At 40.4% G+C, this 24,319-nt stretch overlaps 1 protein-coding gene across 1 annotated transcript in view; it reads right to left on the reverse strand.

Moving 5' to 3' along the window:
• Positions 1–8,776: 8,776 nt before the first annotated feature.
• HECA (hdc homolog, cell cycle regulator) overlaps positions 8,777–24,319 on the reverse strand; it is an 81,369-nt gene continuing 65,826 nt past the window's right edge. The window contains exon 4 of the mRNA XM_077486744.1: positions 8,777–23,220. Within this exon, the coding sequence (XP_077342870.1) occupies positions 23,056–23,220 (165 nt within the window). The 3' untranslated portion in view covers positions 8,777–23,055. The remainder of the gene's footprint in view (positions 23,221–24,319) is intronic.

Here is a 24,319-nt window from a genome sequence, read left to right on the forward strand (position 1 = left end):
CTGGAGGATGCCTACTTTCATGTACCAATTGCAAAGTATTTTCAGAGGTCTCTCAGATTCGCAGTAGACCAAAGACACCTTTAATTTACATGTCTCCCGTTCGGGTTTACGACATCGCCTCGGGTATTTTCAAAGCTTTTACTGGCAGTGGTGGCTTTGATAAGGGTCAGAGTTATCTGGTTGCACCATTATCTAGATGACTTACCCCTGCTTTCACAAGAAAAGGAGCAACTATTGTCACATTGGGATCAGGTCATCTCTATCCTGATAGAGTTCAGTTGGTGCTGAACAGCGAGAAAAGTCATCTGGACCAGTCACAGTCCCTAATTTTTCCCGGAGTACAATTCAACACAGTAGAGAGCACCATCACCCTACCTCTGGAGAAGATTCTGGTGATTCGGGACAGAATTCACCTTGCAATGTCATCTCCCCTTCTCAGAGCATCACAGTGTCTCAGAATAATCGGCACCATGGTAGCCACAGCCCCTATGGTGAAGTGGGCACAATAGAGGATGTGGCCCTTCCAGAAGGGTTTTCTACAACAGTGGAATCCAGAGTCGCAAGATCATTTTGTTCGGATAACTCCTTCCATGCGGGAGAGCCTCCCCTGGTGGCTGCAGCTGCAATCTCAATTGCCATTCCATAGCACCCATCTCCTGGATAACAGTGACAACGGATCCCATCCCATGGTGTAGTATCAAACGTTCTGGAACTCTGTGCTGCCTTCCAGGCCCTTCAAGCATTACTTCACTTGACATTAGGAGCCTCAGTTCTATTGAGGTTAGACAATACGACCGTGGTGTCATATATCAAGAGGCGGGGGGCACCCCCAGTCTTTCCTTACTGAAGGAGGTAAGTCCGATCATGTTTTGGGCCCAGGCGAACTTGTCAAACCTGACAGCAGTTTATCTTCCCGGAATTCAAAACATACAGGCAGACTTCCTTTCGAGGGTCTCCCTGGACAACAAGAATGGTCTCTCCACACAGAAGTTTTCAACTGGATCCTGTCTCTGGGAGTGACGCCGGTGGCAGATATTTGCTATCTATATTTGATATCTGCTGTCCCCAGGCCTTCGGAGTGGATGCCCTGATGGACCAGTGAAGGTTCCACAAGGCTTATGCCTTTCCCCCAGTTTCGGTTATTCTCCGGTTTCTGTCGAGGGTCAGGTGGGAAGAAGTCAAAGTAATATTCAGTCATTCCATATTGGCACAACAGGACATGGTTTCTCCTCCTGATACAGCTCAGTTACCGGGACCCAGTTCCTCTCCCCTCCAGGCCAGATCTCCTGCTGCAGGGAAAGTCTCTTCACCCATGCCCATCTCATCTCTATCTGATGGTCTGGTGGTTGAAAAGGAAAGGGTAGAAGCCTTAGGATGTCCGAGTACAGCGATTGCTACATTGCTGAATGCCAGAAGAGGGGGCACCAACAGTGTATCAAAGAATTTGGTCGAAATTTGTGAACTATGGCTCCTCTAATGGTGGTTCTTGTAACGATCCAAAGATAAAGGACATTTTGGTCTTTCTTCAAACAGGTCTGGATCTGCCCTTATCTGTGAGTTCTCTGCAGAAACCTGAACCCTGTAATCTCTGCCTTCCTAGGGTTTTTTTTGGGCAAAACACCCTCCAGACAGTTTTTCAAGGAAGTAATGAGGCTTAAACCTCAAAGAAAGCGGAGATTTTCCAAATGGGATCTTCCCTTGTCCTGGATTTCTTTTCAGGAGAAGATTTTCAACAGTTGGATCAATTATCTATGAAAGACCTTTTTCTCAAAACGGTTTTCTTGGTGGCCATAACATCGGCCAAGAGGGTCTCTGAGATCAGCTCTCTAGGATTCAAGGAGCCTTTTCTTACTTTCTTCCTTGATTGGCTATTCTTGATTCCCATGTTAGAATCAAATCCTAAAGTGACATCTGTATTCCACGAGAACCAGGAGATTGTTCTTCCAACTTTTCAGTCAACTGATGCTTTGAGTATTCATCCTCTTGATGTCAGAAGTTTTAAGGCATTATCTGGAAGCTACAGCTCCTTTTCGGAGATCGGATCATCTATTTATTTACTTTCATGGAAAAAACTGAGGATTACGTGCTTCCTCCAGAACCATCGCAGCCTGGATTGTCCAGGCTATCCAGAGGGCATATAAGGCTAAGGGTCTGGCTCCTAAAGAGGCAGTGACTGCTCACTTGACCAGGAGTGTCTCTACGTCACGGGCAGCTTCCCGTCATGTATCCATGGAGTTGATTTGCAAAGCAGCCTAATGGTCGTCGATAAACACATTTATGGCGCACTATTGTGTTGAGCCAGCTGCTCTATCTTCAGTTAACTTTGGTTTGAATGTCTTATCTGTTGACGGTGCCAATTAAACCTTTTTTTTTAAACCAGCAATTTCCCACCCGGGAGTGTATGGCTAGTTATTTCCCATACATAGGCTGCCATGGAGTCTGTCAGGAAAACTGAAAATTTATATAAAATACTTACCGTAATTTTCCTACCTGATGGACTCCATGGCAGCAGGAGTTCCTTCCCATTTGCTGGAGTAGGCTAAGTTATGGAACACGGTCTCTCTCTAGTTGCAAAGATTTACGGGAGTGGGGTCCTATGAGGTATGAGAGACAGGATTAACCCATACGTAGGCTGCTGTAGAGTCCATCAGGAAAGGAAAATTACAGTAAGTATTTGATATAAAGTTTCCATTTTGTGTGGAAAAAAAGGACAAAAATGTCATATGGGTACAGTGCTGCATGACTGAGTAATTGTCATTCAAAATGAGCACCGAAAGCTGAAAATTGGTCTGGTTAGGAAGGGGGTTTAAGTGCCCAGTGGTCAAGTGGTTAATGCACAATAAAAAAAAATTGTGGAGAATAATACTTGGTTATGTGTTTTACATAGGAGTAGGCAGTTACATTTTAAAAAATACAATGTAAAATTAACAAGAGACACCAACACAGTTGTATCTTTGATCTTAAAAGCTATGGGATAATGCTGTTGTGGTAACTTGCACCAAAAAAAAACAAGCATAATAATATTAATATTGATATCACTAGAAAAAAAACCTTTGAAAATGTGTTTGCCATAACTCCATCAGTATCACCAGCAAAGCAGCTTCATTATTATCCCATTAAAAAAGAAGAGAATGTGCGCTGCATTTCGAGATTTCATAATTTGCCACGTCACGAATGTTAATTCTCCATTACGAGCGCTAGTTTACAAGACCAACCAGTTCCAGCTCATCCTTGCTTCCGAGCATGCGACTTTTGTCTAATGGACTTGTGTGCACACAATCGGTAAATCTGCCTAGAGACATTTGTCCGCGGAAAATTTTTAAGCCTGCCATCCAACATTTGTCCGTAGAAAATCTGACAATTGTCCGATGGAGCATACAAACGGTCAGATTTTAAACCAACAGCCTGTCATCACACAATTCCCGTTGGAAATTCAATTGTGTGGCTTTAGGTGAATGTGCCTGCTGCATCCGCCAGGCAAGTCTATCTGGAAAGATGTCCAAACAACCTCAACTAGATTGTCTGGATGGAAAGGTGCATAGGCCCTGATATGAGGATTTCTTGGAATATAATCCTCCAGGGAAACCTTATGCTAGCCATACACATTATGAAAAATCACATTATGAACCCATTCAGTGGACTTCAATGAATCCATTTTTTGTTCACATTATGAACCCATTCAGTGGACTTCAATGAATCCATTTTTTGTTCGTTTTTTTTTTTTTACATATACCTAGTGCAGACAAGAAACACATTAACCTTTCAATTTATTGTTCCTTCGGCAGAACATTTTCAAACTTGTCCTTCGTTTTTTCGGCTCTAAAATGCCCTAACGATTACCGATTTTGTGCCTATTAACCGGTTCCCGACCAGCGCATGCCGATGTACGTCGACAGAATGGCACGGGCAGGCATATTGGCGTACAGGTACGTCCAATCTTCAATTCCGCCCTGCTATCGGGAGCGCGCCGCCGGCGGCGTGCTCCCGCGCTGGTCAGGACCCCCGTGAGTCCGGTCGCGGGACCCACGGACTCGATCGCCGCGGGCATACCCGCGATCGTCTCACGGGACGGCTGAATGGAGGAAATGCCGTGTAAACAGCATTTCTCCATTCTGCCTAGCAACTAGTGACGCTGATCTCTGCTCCATGTGATTGGAGCAGAGATCAGTGTTCACTAAATGAAAGCCCAACCCCCCACAGTTAGTGATCTGGCCAGTAACACAATCCTTGTATTAGGGTGCCTACTTTCTGGATGGAGGAGCAACAGGGATACCTTTGAACAGCAGCATCGTCATTCTAGGGAGAGGGTAATGTTAGATACACCAACAAATTTAAGCCAAACTCCGACTAACACTTTTTAGGCTATTACAGTAATAGTTTTTTGTTCCCTTTTAGGATAAAAGTTGTACATAAATAAAAACGGTTCATTGCAAGCACTCATCGGTGTTAAATGGGTTTCTCAACCCTCTAACTGCTACATCTGCAGGACAGCGTGTTCTGTTGAAAAACAATGGACCTGCTTGCTGGACCACAAGATGAAAATAAAAAAGGTAGCCTTAAAAAGAAAACTAATGCAGCCATCACATCTAAGAATTGGTAAGCTGCAATATAATGTTTGCTTTTGGGTTTAATACTGCTTTAATTACTCCCCTTATGCTGCGTACACACGATCGGAATTCCGGACAGAAAAAGACCAATGAGAGCTTTTCATCAGAAAATGCAACCGTGTGTATGCTCCATTGGAATTTAGCTGTCCGAATTTCCCATCAGCCAAAAATTGATAGCATGTTCTCAATATTCCCGACATAAAAACTTTCTATCAGAAATTCCGATTGTGTGTATGCAATTCCGACACGCCAAAAATCACGCATGCTCAGATTCAACTACGAGATGGAAGCTATTGGCTACTGGCTATTGAACTTCCTTTTTCTAGTCCCATCGTACGTGTTGTAAGTCACCGCGTTCTAAAGGATTGGAATTTGGTGTGACTGTGTGTAGGCAAGATACCTTGAGTGGAATTCTGTCGGAAAAACCATCAGAGCTTTTTTCCAACGAGAATTCCGATCGTGTGTATGCAGCATTACACTTTTTTTTTTTCCTTACATAACATCTCCTGAGAAATGTAAAGCTCTTCAAATAAGGAAGTGTTTCTCTCAACATCTGTAGAAAGCATTCCACTCTTCTTTCCAAGCGAGTACGATGGTCTTGGATTTCGAGAAATTGCCTTTCATTCCTTCCTTTTGGTATTCAGCAGCAATGCTATCACGGGTGAGCTAAAGATCACAACTAGATCAAAACATAAGTACCTGTGGTGTACCATAAATGCAACTTGCTGTAAGCAGACTAATTTAAAATGAAATAGATCACATGCAAATAGGCTGTTCACTTTGCAAGGGGATTTTCCCTAGAGCTTAGTGAATGGTGAAATTTTAATTTGCAAAGAATACCCAATCACGTGCAAAGTAAATTAAAAGCGTAACTCCACTTTTGTTGAGAAAAAAAAATTCCCCTCTGGGTGATCTATGTACGTTGCAAGAATTATAACAACTTTTGTTGCAGATTTCTACCTTTTTGTTATTCTAAAGAAATCCCTGTGTGTTTGTCTGTGCCTCTGTACAGAGTGGGTCTACTGGGAGTGGTTTCATAATTAACTGTCAGGTGTGCAGCTGCAGGGCCCTAATGAGGAAATCTGTCTGCATCCCTTCATGTCGGCCATACACAGTTCAAATTTCGAAAGAATTTTCATTCGAAAATCAGATCTAAGAGTTTTCGTATGAATTTCGCACCATTAGTGGGCTGTAGCAACAGCCGATTTTCGTGTGGAAATCAAATTTGAGAAATTGGACATGTGGGAAATCTTTTGAAAAACTAACGATTTTCTAATCAATGATGGGAGAATCGTGCGAGAAATGTAATAAGAAAAGAAAATTTACGGAGAGAAAAGAAGATTCCCGGCCACGAAAATTCTTTTCTGTAGCATCATGAGGTGAAATTGAAGGCTTAGTTGGCCGAATTTCGAAAATCAATGGTGGCACCATTGGATTACAAAAAAAATAAAAAATTCTGATTTTGAAAAGAAAGTTAGTTCAAAATTTGACCATGTATGGCCTGCATTAGACTTGATTTCCAGTTGAAAGTATCTCTCCAAAAATGACATTTTTTGTTGCAGGGGATGCCTGAAATCTGACTTGTATCTTACGCAGACTTCTGGGAAAATTGGTGAGCCAATCACACAAGCTCCTGCGTTTCTGGGGGGGGGTGGTCAGTACACATTCTGTGTACAGAAAACTCCAGGTAGCCATATTGCAATGCATTCTCAAAAAATGACAGCGGCTGCAGATTGAAAAGGAAAGGTAATTTTAACATTCAACCACAATATGATTAGTGTCACAATTATATCTGCTATATTGTTTATACTTTATGTGCCATTTTTTTTTCCATGAAAGTAGAGAAAAAAAAAATTTCTTTAATGCGATTGGATAATGAAAGTCAGCAGAGTTTCCCTTCATTTACCAAGCCCTCATGAAAATTCCCTTGCAAAGTGAATCGTCTAATTGCCTTTAGTGAATCAACACCCATACATTCACACAAACCTGAGTCTATCAATTAATCTATACATTATATTCTACAGGTTTGTAGGAAAAATGCAATTTAAAGCTGATCAGCAGTAGCTCCTATTGACATCAATATTCACCTTTTTAACCTAATAGGTTTTCTGATAATATGCGGTCTTTGACCTTCTTTAGTAAAAAAGGATCAAAAAGACATGCAGGGCGTTGCACAAGAGACCAAAATAGAATCTAATCTACCTGCATGTATGCTTCCCATCCTGACAAGCAAAAGATTTATTGTAAGCTTGTTTCAAATCCAGATCAACACAGCTTTGACACAGAAAGTAAATGTCTATGGATAAGAAGCAATAGCAAATTATGGCTGTTCAGTCAATTGTGCCCATTTCCCTTTATTCCCGAATACCTTTCAAGTATTTATTATACTTTTGTGTTTTGGTACTTTATTATAGATTCAGAGAGAGTAGACGAGACTGTAATATTTCATATCCTTCCATGGACCTGATGCTGGGAGTTATAGTATTATGTACTGTATGCAAAATAATACATTTCAAACATTACTCACATGTAAAAATAAGGATTGATTAATCAAAGTGAAAACAGGCACTGCCCTTTTCTTTGAGATTTTAACCCCTAACAAAAGTGTTAAGATCATTTAAAATTTTAGTTAACACACAGTTGTAGGTGCTTTTGCTTTGCTACAGGAGCACTGCTGGACTGAAAGGGATTTATCAATAACTTTCTGAGCTTGCAAAGATAAATTCCTGACAAGGAAAAAATATACAAAAAAAGTATAATAATAATAATAATAATAATAAAGTGTACATATGAATCACTAAAAATCAGAGGTGCAGTCTGGTAAATGACATAACCAGTCTGCTGCAGCCAGGGGAAAGGTATTCAGTCTCCCCTTTAGCTGGTCATACAGTATACAATTTTCTTGATCAATTTCCTTTATATTTACAACTATGTAGTGCAAGGGGCTGCCTGATTGCATACACATTGAAAGTGTTTAGGTGTGACCTCATGTTATAAGGTTTTGGTAAAGCTAAAGGAACGTTTTAAAAGAAAATTGTATAAAATGTATGGCCAGCCTTGGTCAGTGATCACTTGCTTCCATTTTTATAACAAGTGGTTAAAGTAGAACAGAAGGCAAAAGTTTTTGTTTAGTTGTAGACAGAAAGGAGAGGGACACCCGTCAGTTTTGATTGCTCTCTGTGCCCCTATTCATCTTCTTTATTATTCCTGTTTACCAAAAAAGCCTGGTACACTTTCCTTTTTCTTCTTTTCTTTTTTTTTTTTTCAACCCAGCGGACTGAATGAAAAAAAGCTCAGGAGGAGCCGCTGTACTAACAATCCAATATTAGTACAGTGGTCTACCCCACTGAGCTTTTGTGTTCTGACAGGGGGATCCCCCCTCCCTCCTGCCAGAACACATTGGTCAGCGCTCTCAGCCATGTGCTGATCTGCTGTCAATCGGCACACCTTCAACAGAAGCCAGCCCGGCTGCCGTACACACAGGCCAGTGACACCTGATATTCAGTCCGTGTGTACGGCCCTTTAGCATTGAATGTGAAAGCAAAAGAAAATCCCAAATTTTGGGTTGTCCCCAGAAAATAGACGGGAAATTTTTCAATGGGGACACAAGTTTTGATGACCTGGGGATCACAAAGGTATTCCCTTACTATTCAGGGGTTTCTTCTCACTGTGTTGGCTATGGAGCAGGAAGTGGAGGTAAATCTACACAGTGAGGCACTGGCAGCAAAAAATAAATCGGCAGGGCTTATAACCCTCCCTTATGCGATCCAAAATGAAACAAAACGTTTTGCCTATAGTTCTACTTGAGGCTCGGTTCACACTGGATGCCAATGTGGCTCCCAGCAGGGGTCTGGTGTGTCCTGGTTCACCGTTTCAGGTCTGATTTTAGCCTGCATTTTGGGCTGAATTCGGACTTGAAAGACCAAAAGACACACAGGGCTCCTGTGCAAATTCGGACCAGAGCCGCATCGGAGATATGTGAACCGGCTTCATAGAGAGCCGGTCACATTCTCCTGCTATTGCGAATTGGATGCGGTATTCGCAATAGTGTGAACCCAGCCCCAAGCTATCCAAGATTGTGTGTTTATACAGTTTTAGATATATTCTTACCTATAGTATGTAACAGCAATCAAAAGCAAATATAAGTAAATAATTGTCTTGCAACCAGGTATGCAAAATGTGATTTTTATTTTTCAGTCTGACAAGTGCAGATGATCAGTGATAAATTATTTGTGGTTGTAGTCATTACATCATCGTTTTGTATTCCTAACCCAAAAGCCATGGGTGTACTATCTGGAAAATTTGACAGATGGTATTATCAACTTATTTAATAACAGTCACAACCAAAGGAAAATGGAGCGTCTTCATGATATCAATAAAATCAATGCTTCAGAATTCATAATCAAACACTTAACCAGCAAGAACATTTTTCATAAATCATAAAAACATTTCAAGTGCCGTTTTGTCCTTTATGTTCTCTATGCTATTAGAAAAGAAGAGTGCTTTAGATTGATGGCAATATTTAATTATATTTAACCTTGGAAAAAAACAAAAACCTAATAAAAGCAAAATTATAATTGCAAAAAACATACCAGTATTTACATGTATAATATGTCATATTTCCCTATCTGCTCAAAAGCAGCAATGTTTAAATGTATATGAAACCCCTCAAGCTCGAACATTATAGCAGCAGATTAGTACACGGCTGGGATTCTATGAAATTATAAACCTTTACAGTATCTTAAGGCTTAATATCTTTCATTTAAACTGAAATACAGCATGCTTTTATTTGATGAACATAAAAAGAATGTCGCTAGTACATCAATGACTGGTTATTTACAACAGGATCTATGAAAGCAACACATCAGATATCATTGGCATGGAATTTGAGACTACTAAGCAAAGAAAAAGATAAATCTCCCTAAATTTAAGACTTATGATTAAATTCTTTATTTTTTATTTGTCCCCAACAGTATATTCGTAACTCTTGGTCTTTCTTCCAAAAACTCTTTTTAATGCACATTTTCTTTTCCTCAATCAACTCCCCTGTCGGTTTAATGGTCTTGCATATTCTGCAGTAAAGGCAATGTCCTAGTTATTAAAATAATTAATACATTTATCATATCAGCACATATCAGTACATACACACTGGGTACCAGTCTACACTTAAGGCTGGGTTCACACTTCGCATAGTATGTGCCCAGCTCTCTATGGACATGGTTCACACATCTCCGCAGTGGCTCTGGTGTGGATTGCACGGAGTCTTTTTGGTCTATTTCAGGTCCAAATCCAGCCCAAAATTCATGCTGAAATTGAACCTGAAATGATGAATAGACACACTGGACTCCTGCTGTGAGCCGCTGCGTGTTCTAGTGTGAACCCAGCCTTAACCTAGTATGTAATCCTCCAACTTAAACCAACAGGACATTTTTTAGTGAAGCAAATAATTTATGGAATTATAAAGCAGGTTCTACAACTTGTATTTTTCTCCAGATTCAATACCACAATATTCATAACGAGATGCAATGTGATCAACCTAGATTAGGTGTGTATAGGGAGGGGAGCACAGCAAGTAAATCTATGATGGAAATCAAAACTGGTTCTCCAACTTCTAATGAAGGGGGTGTTTACAGATAGTTTTTTTCAAATAAAACTTGAAAGCCTGACCATTTGGTATAATGGTATTGGGTTTATTTAAAACCTTGAATGTCATCTCATGTTACTTGGGTATGTACATGATTTTGATCAGCAGGACACCGTTAGTGAGCAGATGTTACAAAAATTGCAAATAGCTTTCTATGTTGTCAGAAGTAGTCCAGGTTTCCAACAACCAAATCGATTAAATTCAGGGGTCCGCTGTTGTAAAAGCAGCCCACAAGCAGCTGAACAATATACTTGTAAACAATAAATGGAATTGGAAATATTACCAATGCTCTAAATCTCTACATTTCTGGTACTTTTCTTTCTACGTCCGGTTGACAAATTCTGTTATGTGTCCCAGCTAGCATGGTTCTGGAGCATATAGGGATTGTGGTTATAAAATTAATTTATAAAAGTCTTCCTTAAAAATGTTTGCACATCCCTGACAGTGTTATAGTTTGTATAAACATGGGAATAAAATAGGAATTCATTTACCGAATATCTCTATGTGGAATGAATACATAGTTATTTTCACAGAACTGTTTCTTTACATTTTATGGGGTTAAGTGTTTGGATTCCTTTATAGTTAGGGCTAAGTATTAAGGGTTAGGTTTCATTTTGGGGGTTAAAATAAGATTAGAATAAGTTTAAGGGCTAAGTGTTAGAATCAGGCAAGGGGTTATGTTTTATAACATGGTACAGTGTGGAGTGTTGGGGAAAAGGTAAGGGTAACGTTAAAGTGATTGCAAAGGAGATTTATTATATATATATATATATATATATATATATATATATATATATATATAAACACATTTTTTTTTTAACCTAAAATAAAAACGTTATACTCACCTGCTCTGTGCAATGGTATTGCACAAAGTGGTCCCAAACCTCCACTCCTGGGGTATCCCGTCGGCATTCTCTGCTCCTCCACCTCTGTCTGTTCCCGTAAAAAAACTGCTTGCTATGGGGGCAAACGTGTGAGCAATACTGCTACTGGGACATTTTTTTACCTCCAGTACAGGGCATGTAGCAAGGTAAAAAAAAAAATTATGATTTTAAAACCAATTTAAGATTAAATGTTGGGTTCAGGTTTAGAGGAACAGGGAATGTTTTGTATATTCTCTTTTTATTCAATATAGGGTAATCGTTTTTTCAGTACTGAAAACCCTTTCCCTCCACCTCCCGTGATTTTAATGTTAATACTTCTATCCATAACACTATGCCTGCTGCAACTTTGCTATCATATAGAGGTTTGGTGGTAAAGCTGTAGCAGGCATGGTATACTGTCATCAATTAGAGAAGTTACAATCTAACTCCCTACCACCACAATACATACGTATTTACTATGAATAAAGCTACATTTATGCCAAAATCCATGAATGAAAAGGAATTGCATTTTCTTGTGTTGACTTGCGTTTTGGATACTTTTTTTCCCCTAAAGGCTTTTCATTTTCATGAAGCAGAATAGCAAAATGCAGGCCAATGCACCAAAGACATTGCATGCACAAGCTTTGCCTAAAGCTGGCCATAGAGGGGTATTTTTTATTTATTTTTTGTTTCCATACAGCCAGCAGGTGGTTAGAGGAATCCCACCTTCTGGAACATTGTATTCTGACAGCAGGACCCGCCACCATCAGAACACACTGATCAATTGCTGCAACCACTGATTGACACAAGTTTTCCCAGCATGTCCTTTTGCTTGACTTCTGCTGAGCAGGAACAGCCACATATTTTATCAAATATTGGCCAGTCCCTGCTGAACCTGATAAGTCTATGGCCAGCTTAACACACTACAACTAAATAAAAGTGTTTGACTTTCTTTTTTTCAGTCTTTATAAACCAAGTATTTCCAAAGCCACGCAACCATTTACTGTACGTTTCAAGCGATTGCTTATGGGACGTCGTCTAAAGATAGAACCAGACTTTTTCAATGAAGTCTTTAAACAAATTCTGTTTTTGGCTCATCTTATTACCCAATCGGGGAAATGTTTGGAAGAAAAAGGCTTTAATTGGCAACATACAATTTCCTTTTTCCAAAAACACCTACAGCTAACATCACCTAGGAGCTAGCAATCTTTATAGAAGCAATAATCTGTGTACTTATCTTTGTGACTTGACCTTCCCCTTTTAAGCAGCACAAAAATCAATATGTGCATACGGTAAAATAAAGTGAGTTGTGCAACAAAACGTTTAGTTAGCTGATAAAACCATTTTCATTCATTAAAATAAAATAAATAAAAGCAATGAATGCCCTTAGTTAATGAAAATGCTGCATGCATTATGCTCTAGTGAACCGATCCTAAAAGTTTTTATCCTAGAACCTAAAAAGGGGAAGACAGCCAGATAAACTTAAAGGGATAGTTCACCTTTACCACAAAACTGCCTATGCAGATAAGAGGCATCTGTAGATAAAAACAAATTCTGACTAAAGTTGAATAAACCCCTGCTATAGGTGTAGGCCATTTACATACCTTATGAAGCTTGACTGGAATACTTCCAGGAAGTTGCAAAGTACTTCCAGGACATTGCTAAGTGAGGCCTAGTCATCACTGCTCACCTCCACCATAACAGGAGTGAGCTCTCAAATGCTGAGCTCAGAGCTACTGTATCAGGGAAGAGAGAGTATGTGAGGAGGTGTGAATCAGAGTAAGAGCCTGTGATGGTGGAGGTGAATAGTGGCAACTAGGCCTCACTTAGCAACGTCCTGGGAGTACATAGCAACATCCTGGGAGTATTCCAGTCAGGCCTTATAAGGTATGTAAATGGCCTACATCTACAGTAAGGGTTTTATTCAACTTTAGCCAGAGCTGCACAGTTTGTTTTTTATCTACCAACATCCCTTACCTGCATAGTAGAGCTGCACGATTAATCATCAAGAATAGTTATCGCGATCTTGACTAAAGTGTTTCTCGATTCTTTCTATGCAAAGAATTCTCTCTGCGCTTCTGAAGCCACAGCCCCCAAAAGAAAGGAAGGAAAAAAACGGGCAATCTGCCAAGAATCAAAACATTCTTTATTAGTTGAACTTAAGTATAAAGATTGTAACAATTTGTCAATAGAATAGACTTCCTGTGTAAGTGAAAAAAGTTTAACCACTTAAACACTAAACCTTTTTCTGACATTTGTTGGTTAAAATCATTTTTTTTTGATAGAAAATTACTTAGAACCCCCAAACATTATATTTTTAAGTAGACCCCCTGGAAGAATAAAATGGTGGTTGTTGCAATATGTTATTTTACACTGTATTTGTGCAGCAGTCTCTCAAATGCAATTTTTTTGGAAAAAATGACTTTGACTGAATAAAAAAAAAAAGAAAACTAACCAGTAAAGTTAGCCCATTTTATTTTGTATAATGTGAAAGATTTTACGTTGCAAGAATTGTGATCTTTTTATTCCAAGCAAAATTCTCATTTTGGCCAGAATCGTGCAGCTCTACTGCATATGCAGGTATTTTGTAAAGGTGAACTATCCTTTTAACTTTACTTACCAACAAGATATTAACATGGTCATTAACAAAACTATATATACCGTATAAAACTATTTTTGGCTGTCAAGCCTTTGATTGGATAGTGAAGGAATGCAAAACTGACACGGTTAGCTTTCTTTTCTGTCATCCTATCAGCATGTTTCTTTCTTTTTTTTCAAATACTTTATTGGTATAGAAGGAAAAGGATAACAAACGGGAACAGAATCAGTCTCAGAGTACACAGAGAATAAAATCACGCCATTTGTGCTGGGATGCAGCCCTTATTAATTTGGCGAGAAAGGTGTTCATAACATACACTAGCTGTTGCGTAACTCTATGCATAGAGATGTGGTTAATCCGAACTGTTCAGCTAGAACAAAGGAAGCAGAGAAGGGAGGCTCACTACTCATGGTGGATAAACACATTTGAGGTGTTGTGTGAGCTAACTGCCAAGAAGCAACCTGTAACATTTGGGGTATTTAGGTAAGGATATCGGGCTGGATAGTTTAGAGGAGCGACTTATGCTGTTTTTAAAGAGAATATGCGGAGTAAAGATTCCGTGGCGATAGGTGCTGTTACCTTTTAAGCATGGTATTGTATGGATGGGTTGCCCCCTATAGGGGTAATCAATGTTGGGCTAAGACTGTGTGATCTGAAGAGGAAGGAGGGTATGGAAGAAAGAAAAGAGAGCTAAAGGTGGTAGGGGAAGGGGGGGGTAACAAGGATAGGTCCCGGGAGGTGTAGTATTAGAGAGTATTAGGGGTCTTCACTCAGTGGTCCCTAGCGACATAAGTAAGGGAGGTTAAGGGGACAGCAGTGATCGATCGAAGTCAGAAGGGAGATAGTGTTCCACCCATGGTTTCCATAGGCTTTGATATTTTTTTACTTTGTCTAGGAGAGTAGCTTCTACTTTAGCATGGATCATGGTCCTAGAGACCCTATTTTTGGTTTCTGTGATGCTAAGGCATGGAGTTTTCCAGGCCTTCGCAAAGGTTTGCGTCACCGCGGTAGTGACTTGCAAGAGAAGTTTAAATTGTGGGCGGGTCACTTCTGGAGGCTTTTTACTAAGTGTGGCTGGGTTAGGGTCCAGTGGTCCTTTGAACAATGTGCAAAGAACATGGAAAACTTCAGCCCAGAATGTTTGGGCCAGTGGGCAGGTCCACCAGATGTGGAGATATGTACCAGCATCTGGGCAGCCTCAAAAGCATTTGGGAGGGTAGGTGGGGTGTAATTTGGCAATCTGGAAAGGGACCAGATACCAGCGCATAAGAACCTTATAATTAAACTACAATGCCACGATATTCTGTGACGCTGACTTGGTAGCTTCCCAGATCTCCATTTAGTCCTTGGTGTCAAGAGGAAGACCCAGATCTCTCTCCCACTTAGCTGCATAGGGTATGGGTGTAGAGGAAGGAGAGTCCATAAGTTGGGTATATATGTTGAAGATTAAGCCACAAGCATGGGGGTCTGTTTTATAAGTGCGCTTGAATGTTAACATGGTGGGTAGGGATGTGTCTTTTCAGAGGCATGAGGTGAAGAAATGCTTAATCTGGAGATAACGGAATATTTCCGAGTTAGGGATATCATGTGATTCGCAGAGGGTGGGAAATGACTTAAATTCATTGGGAGTTGTAAATTTGTAGGCAGGAATAAGGTTAGCAGAAGACCACCTGTGGAAAGAAGAAGGGGAGGTCCAGGCAGGGTAGAAGGCTGGATTGTGGAGGTATGACAAGAGTGGATTATGTGGAGATTAGAAGCATACCTATTTTTAAATCTGTCCCAGATCACTAGTAGTGACAGGTTATTGGGTTGTTTAGTGCTCTGCGGTCTCTTGGGTGGAACTACAGTAAGTTGGGTACAGATAGGGGATCGCAATCCACTGACTCCAGTGCCACCCACAGGGGGATTTCCTGTGTCGCGTGATATTTGGGGAGTTGAGCAAGGTGCACTACTTGCTAATATTTGGTGATACTGGGGAGCTCTAGGCCTCCGTTGAGTTTGGAGAGATACAGAACATGCTTTGCGATTCAAGGTCTTTTACTGCCCCAAACATAGTTGAACACATGATGTTGCCGGATTCTTAAAAAGTGGGATGGAACTGGGATCGGCAAGACTCGAAAGAGGTACAGTATTTTCAGCAAGATTGCCATTTTGGTAACTGTGATGCGGCCCATCCATGCCAGGGGGAGTGCAGACCAAGAGAACCTGAGATTGGTTAAATGGGTCACCATTGCTGGGTAGTTGGTGGAACACAATGCATTAGGGTCTGCAGTCATGTTGATTCCCAGGTAGGTGATGTATTGGGGGACCAAGAGAATGGCAGTGCTTGTTGAAGTTGCGGTATGAGGGGAGTATGGATATGTTAAGGGCTTTAGATTTCTGAGGGTTCACTACTAGGCCGGATATTAACGCAAACTGGTCTAGGCTGTTTAGGAGATTAGGAAAGGAGGTTAAGGGGGAGGATAGGAAGAGAAGAATATAGTATACAAAATACTCAAGCGCTGATATAAATGAACCTAGTATCTGAAAAAATAGCTGCACCAATGATAATGATCCCTCACTAATCAAAGTAAAATAAATATGAATATTAGTGCGCTAAAAAACTAGGATGATTAAACAATAATTTAAACACAATATTGTGTCTTAACTTTACATGAATTTACGGGATATACCCTTTTCTTATATCCATGAGAAAGTGCTCTCGTGAAGGAAGAGAAGAATGTCATCCATGAATAGACAGAACGTGTGGTGGTGGCCTCCTAGCTCTACTTCTTTTGATGTCAGGATAGGAATGGATTAGTTGGGCCAAAGGTTTGATGGCTAGGGCGAAAATAAGTGGTGATAGAGGGCATCCCTGTCTTGTTCCTCGTATGGGAAAAGAGTCAGACTTATATCCTGCATACTTAATATGGGCTGTAGGGAAGGTGTGTAAAGGGCATATCCAAACTAAGAAGTGTGGCCCAAAACCCCAACGTCCATGCACAAACTATAAGTAGGGCCAGGAGAGGGTGTCAAATGCTTTTTTTTTTTATGTCAAATGACACGCAAGCCGGTATGCGCCACTTGCGGGCTGCATGGGCTATGAGGACTTCCTTGCGGACATCATCTCCAGCTTGCCGTAGAGGTATAAAGCCTACATTATCTTTGTGAATGAGAGACCTATGATCCAATTCAGACACAAGGACATAATTTTGGCCATCAGTTTGATGTCTATGTTTAATAATGAGATGGGGCGGCAATTATTCCAGGATGAGTCATCCGTTTGGGTAGTATGGAGATAATGGCTGAGAGCGAGAATGGTCGAAAAGAGTGGCCTTTTCAGGATGGAACTGAGGGCTCCTACTAGTAGAGAAGGTAAGTAAGAAGGTCTACAAATTGTTTACAATAGGCAGCCCTAAAGCTATCTGGGCCTGGGCGAGTGTTAGTTTTCAAGGTTTTGATTGCAGTGCAGACCTCTAGATCTGACATGGGTTGCTCAAGGGTAGTATGCTGCGACGTTGATAGAATGGGGAGAGGAAGATTGGATAAGAGGGCCGTTGCGAGTGTTTCGTCAAAAATATTTTTTGTGGAATACAGGTCTGTTAGGTGTTTACGGAACAGGGCCAGGATTTTTATAGGATTACTGGAGTAGGTATTTTTCGCTAGTTTTTCTAGTTTCAAGCAGATGGATTTGCGTGCACAGCAAAATCTGCTAAGGGTCAGAGCGAGAAAAGTGTCTGGCTTATTGCCTTGCATGTATAGTTTATGCCTAGATTGGCTAAGTGTTTTTTCGTCAGATTCCATTAGGAAGAGGTCTAGTTCCAGTCTAGCTTTGTCTAGGGCTTGTCTATGTTGGGGTGAGGGGGTCATCTTGGAATGCAGTGTGGGATCGATAGAAGATGGATTCTAGCTGGCGATGTAGGGCTTGGCTTTCTTTCTTAAGAAAGGAGGCTTTGCTTATACAAACCCTGTGTAGGACAGGTTTATGGGCTTCCCATAATGTTATAGGTGTAATGTCATCCATGGAGTTATGAGATAAGTAATCCTTAATAGCCAAAGCAATGTCTGTTCTGTGTGAGGGATGTGCAAGGAAGGTGTCGTTAAGGCACTACAAACGATCGACTTGTCGCGGTACTAGGAATTCCAGCGAGGTGAGGACGGCATTGTGATCTGTCCATGGGTATGGTAGGATAGTGGATGAAAGGAGAGCTGGAGAGTTCCTGATGAATATTAGTATGTGGTCTATACGAGAGAATGTTTTGTGGGGGTGGGAATAGTGTGTAAATTGCCACCTCACCAGGAGTCAAGAAGGGAGTGTTGCTGTAGCAGTCGCTGAAAGGTGAGTTTCTTGGGGCTAGAGGAGGGTGAAAAAGGTGATTTATCCAGAAAGGGGTAAATCACCTGGTTGGAGTCTCCGCCAATCAATAAGGAGCTGTTTATGCTTGGCGATAACTTGCAGCAAGTGGGAAAGAAATGAAGGAGGATTGCGGTTAGGGGCATAGTAGGAAACTACTTTTACCTCTTCGTTAAGAAGCTGCCCTGAGAGAATTATGCATCTGTCTTCTGGATCTTTAGTCTCTGCCCAGAGCGTAAAGGGGGTTGTACCATAAAAGGAAATTAAGACCCCTCTTTACTTGGTGTCCACTGAAGCAGTAAATACCTGAGGGTAGCCCAGGCCAAAGGATTTGGGGGTGTGCTTTTTAGTGAATTGTATCTTTTGCAAATATATTACACAAGCTTTGGTTGAGGCAAAGGATCGGAAGGCCTTGACTAGTTTATGTGGGTTGTTCATGCCTTGGACATTAAGGGTGTTTAACGGGGCCATAGAGGGAAGCAGAAATGAGGCTGGTTATAGATATGTGGCCTCGAGCCGGACCACCCCCCTCGGGAGGAAAAGGAAGAAGGGACGGGTGAGGAGAAAGAATCAGGGATGGAGATAGATTTGGATATGCTGTGTAGGATGACATGCAAGAGTTAGGGGGAGGGAGGTGAAAACTAGTGACTCGTCCATTTGAGTGGGTCGAGTGGACCTAATCAGAGGGGGAAGAGGCATCCTACGAGGGTCTACACGAGACCTCTGAGGGCAGAGGTGGGGGCTGCAGTGGTGATCAGTGGGGGTCACACCAGCCGCACATTGTAAGCAATTAATGAGGGTTATACAATGTGAAAAGGTCAGATTATGGAGTGAAACTAAGGGGTATGGCATTTTGGGGAGCCAGGGTGTTACCTGTTGTTCAACGGAACCAGGTTTTGGTGGTACCTAGAAATGGGAATGCATGGAATGCAGGTGAACACTGAGGTTAGTGATCATCTATTGCAATTGGCTAGAGCCAACCTCAGCGTGTTACCCTGAAGCGTCACGTGGTGTGGGTAGAGTTGAACAGATATCTGTACTGTCCCCAGGATATGATTGTTTTTGCGTAGTGTATTAGTGCCGAAAAGTATCTACCACAGCTGTTTATTTTATGGAATGGAGAGACGCTCTGGAAAACTGTCTGCACATGGGTTCTCAGAGAAAGCATAAAAATACCAAATTTAGGATCTCTTAGGGATCTGGTTGTAGGTATGTCATGTATGTCCTTTTCTCAGAAAGGGTGGGTATAGAACTGGTGCGAGGGGAGAGATTGACGTTCTGCGAGAGACTATGCAAGCCACGGGCTGGCATCATCAAAACAGAAGATATACAGGAAATAAGAACTGAAAAGTAACAGAACAATACTAGGCTTCGTTGGAGAACTTCCTTTTCTCCTAGCGACCTTATACTGCACCCAGAAGCAGGTAAAAGGGGCAGTAGGAATGGAGATGTGTCCGCCATCATAGAAGGTCATTGTTGCCAGATAAAAGAGGAGAGGTGTCAAAGTGCCAAGTCAGTCAAAAGTGAGGGTACTCACAGGGGTGTGAAGTGGGATGCTCAGCAGTGGTGGAGGTCACCTTCAGTCTATGGAGTCAGATGGAGCCACTGGGGAGAGGCGACTCTGCCTCGGTTGTTCACTGCAAATGTAGCGCAGGGAGCCTTCAGCGAAAGCAGAGCAGGGAACAGGGTGGTGACAGTGGATTGCAGATCGAGTATAGATTCAAAGATTCCTCAGATACGCAGATTGGACCTACGGGCCCTATTCTCATAGTCCTCGAATTGGGTTTGCAGGGTTATATTTTCTTCTCTGAGGGCTTCCAGTTCGTCAGCATGATTGCCCAGAATAGCATCCAAATCTGCTCCTGTTCAGATGTGCTCTGGCCCAGCTTCCTGATCTCCTTGGTAAGGCAATCTGTGATTTGATCTGAGGTGTGTTTGAGTGCTTTCTGCAGCATTCGTTCAAATTGTCTGAGCAGGTCTGGCTGTGCTGTAGAGGCTTGGGAGGGCAGAGGATAGGCTAACAGTTCTGTGTCAGACTCACCCTCATCTCTATGCGGCAGTGGCTTAATCTGTGGGGAGTGCTGTGCCCTGTGTAAGATGGAGGTATCTGTGCCATTTTGGTGGAGGTCCTGGCTAGGACCTCCCGTATTGTTTTTGCTTTTGGCTTCTGACGGGTGCCGCCGGGCACCATGGCGGCCGCTCCGGATCGCTCCTCGGCTCTTGTGGGGGTAGCGTGTATATGTTTTATGACCTGGCAGTCCCCATTGTGCGGAGCCATCAGTCGGACATGACTGGCACGGATGCTTTGCGAATGCGCCGCATTGAATGGGTCCCTATCAGCATGTTTGTTAGTTCATGTGCATGTAGGACATCTGATTGGCCCCCAGTGCAGACTGCGAAAAGCACAATGAAATCAGAGTAAACCATTTCAGCACAGTAGAGGAGTCTGAACAACTCTCAAGACTGAAGGAAAGGCTACGAGGCAGCTATAAAGAATGCAGAACTACATTTATTGTTGTTTTTGTTTTTTTTTCATATCTGCTTAGAGTGCATATTTGAGAATTTACAGACCTTACAAATTTTTTTCCCAAGTTCTCAAAAAAAAAAAAAAAAAAGTGTCTTAGCATCCCAAAGCATTTGTCCTATTAGAATGTCTCTTGTTATCCCCATCAGCTGGGGTATTCAGCAGTGAACTCTAAAGCCATTGTGTTGGGAATTCTGCTACTATAGACGGCTAAAAAGTGAGAAATGTGAAGTGAAGTGGTTTCATTGGTTGGAACCTGGACACTTTACTGCTTGTAGCTAATGCTCTAAATGTAGGCATAAGCAAGGATCATCAACAGTAAATTAAAGGAAATGTCTCACCATATATTATAGTTTGTAAATGACCATGTATAGCATCTGGATGGCTGTGTGGTTCTTTACGGTTCTGAATGGAGAAATTAGCCCAACAGCTATTATTCAGCTGTTGATATTTAGAATTGCATGGAGTCAGTCGTGACTGTTTTACCAACAGAATATAGCAGAATATATTGCATTACAACCAACACAACGCCTACTATAATTTTTTAATCTGTTCTCACCTGGGACATAACTTTACTTATTTCGACCAACATTTAAAAAAAAAAAAAAAAAAAAAAAGTTTGTCTGGAGCTGCACAAATTAAAAACCGATTCTGGAACATAATTTCTAGATTGGAGTCTCACCCACATCACGTTTAGGGATGAAGGTCCAAAACACAGGTCTTTGTATTCTAGATCTTCATTTCTGAACGCATAGGGCCCTAAACCCAGGTACCACTCCGTACAGTGTTAAGCCCCCTGCTGCAGGCTGCTGTAGTCTTTGTACAAATAGTCCAGCTATTGCAACGATGTGCTAAAATCATAAGATGCACACAATTGTGTGTAATGTTCGATGACAAGTAAAAATAATCAGTGATAATGTTTAACTTGTGGAACTCCACCCAAATGAGACAGTGGGGGATATTTACTAAAACTGGTGCATTCATAATCTGGAGCAGATGCATGGTAGCCAATCGGCTTCTAACTTAAGCTTGTTCAATTAAGCTTTGGCAATAAAACCTGGAAGCCGATTGGTTTCTATTTAGTTGCATCAGATTTTTCACTCTGCAGCGTTAGTAAATAACCCCCAGTGTTTCAGATTGTCTTTATCTGTACAATGAAGATGGTCACTTAACACATACTTAATAAATAAGTTGGTACAAAATAGTAAAGTGCAGAGTGCAGCAGCCACATGAGAATTTTATTGTTTACAAATGTGAAATTAAACAAACAGTAACCCACTGGTTACTGCACTTTGCCTTACTAATCACACTGAACATTTCCTACTTTTTGTATATTTTTAATCTCTATACTGTATATCATTGGAAGAGTACAAATACGTCTAAATGTTATATTTGAACTAATGTGTATTTTCCTTAAAAAAACAAAATAAATTGTTTCAGCACTGCCCTCTAAAATACAATTCCATATCAAACATACAATTAGAATTTTGGCGACCCATCTTTACATTTGTAGGACATTTTTAATATTTATTCAAATAAATACAGCACCCAATAGAAAAAAAAAATTCAGTGCTCTTCAGAAAAACAAACAATAGTACCACAAACACAAAAAAGTTAAAATGGTAATGAAGAATAGTTATGTGAAATATCCATGAAAAAAATGAATGATCAATATCTTAGATTGACCATCTGAAGTGCTTTGGGAAAGAAAATGATTCATATTCATCATCACTTTTATATTATATTCAAATCCAAACATATAAAACTGGCATCAATCATTGCTTCTATTTTTTTCAATAGGAAAAAGGCTAGTTAAAAAAAAAAAAGCAAACAGCTTTAAATATCAAATTTGTTTTTAAAAATGGCCAAGTTTACTTTGGTGAAAAGTAATTTTTTTTTAAGTGCTTAGTCACAAAGGTTATTTTCTATTAAACAGAAATTAGATAACTATTATCAACCCCATAAAGGGAAGCCATCACCATAGAAATATGAAAGATGCCATTGCTGACTTATTTTTAAAGGTGTAAGCACCAAGGTCATCATTGTCATCCTTGCTATACTAAGAAGTGTTTCACTAACCTGGAATAAATATGCATTCCCAACTTCATCAACTGCATACCTGTAGTAGATCATTGACAAGCTAGGTTAAGATTACCACCCTGGAACTTATACCAATAAAAAAAGTTAGTTATGACAGTTCTATTTCTAGAAGCACAGGTTCACTTTCAACAGGAAAGAAAAATACACTTTGCTGGCATAAATTTACATTCACCCGTCAAATTTCCATTTTACATTCCCCAGCCATGAGGGGAAATCTAAATACTATTTACAAAGTTTTTGTAACACAATACAAAGAAAAAAAAAAAGCTGAAACTTTTTTTTTTTTTTAATTAGAAAAGTTTGTTTTCACAGAATATTTCCTATAAAAGATTTGTAACAAAGTAGTAATACCTATAAAATGGCTATTACTAAAACAAAGCTTTTGTCAATAAGCCTCTAGTACTTTGTATGAGGAGAATGGCTTCACAAAATGGTAGTCTAAATTCCCACAGTGTGGACACTGTTGAACGTTGCTGTACTCCGAAAAATACTGCATTCCAATGCGTACATCAATGACAGGCTTTCCACAGTGCTTGCAATTCAGTCTGGCCTGTGTCAGCAAAAAATGACAAGAAAAAATGATTATCCCTTCTATGAAATCTAATAATATACATTTAGTATCAACACTCTGCAAGAAATATTCACTCACATCTAGTCAATGTAAAATATTTCCAAACTCAAGAATAAAAATACAATACACGGTCAGTCCTTAGAGATGGTGGCTACATTTCTTTTTTTTTTGTTTCTTAATCTTGCCAGAAATCCTGTAACTTCCGGTGCACTGAATTAAAACTTTAGCCATTGCCAGTTCTCTGTTGTGAGCTATAGAATACCTGTCTCTTATGTTATAGAGATTAGGAGAGGGTGAGGTGTGATGTAGACCAAATCAGAGAATAAAAAAAATGAATGCAGCTATTAAAACTGAATTTAAACACTTGAGTTTAGATATGCTTTATTGGCTGAGTGGAACTGAAATTGATGGGCAGCTCTAAACTTATTGATTATCCCGATGCTGCATTCTCAACATCTATGTTCCCAGATTTGCACATTTGCTTGCAGATGCAAAATTAAACAGTATAAGCACTGGTGACTTGTGGTATTACATTTCCACTCCACTAGTAAGAAATAAGGTTATGAATATGTATACATTATTGCAGTAATTTAGTATTCTTGTAGTTCCAGTGCAGAAAATAATTTGATCCCGTGCGGGTTTTGTAAGTTTGCTCACTTACAAAAAAAATGAAGGGTCTAATATTTTTATCATAGGTGTATTTTAAATGATAGAGACAGAATATCAACCAAAAATCGAGAAAAAAAACAAAACAAAAAAAACACGATACAAGTGTTATAAATTAAGTTGCAGTTCGGTGGGTAAAATAAGTATTTGATCCATTACCAACCAACTATAATTCTGGGTCCCACATACTGGCTACAGTATATGGTAAACAGATTACTACTGTCACTTTAAGAAGGCGCTCCTAACGACAACTCGTTACGTGTATAAAAGACACCTGAATCCACAGAATCTTTCCTCCATTCAAACCTCCCCATCATGGGCAAGACCAAAGAGTTGCCAAAAGGATGTTAGGGACAAGATTGTAGACCTGCACAAAGCTGGAATGGGCTACAAGACCATCAGAAAAAAGCCT

Source organism: Lithobates pipiens, unplaced genomic scaffold, assembly GCF_037356315.1.
Source record: "Lithobates pipiens isolate NorthernLeopardFrog02 unplaced genomic scaffold, aLitPip1_a1.2 Scaffold_18, whole genome shotgun sequence".
NCBI classification, from domain to species: Eukaryota; Metazoa; Chordata; class Amphibia; order Anura; family Ranidae; genus Lithobates; species Lithobates pipiens.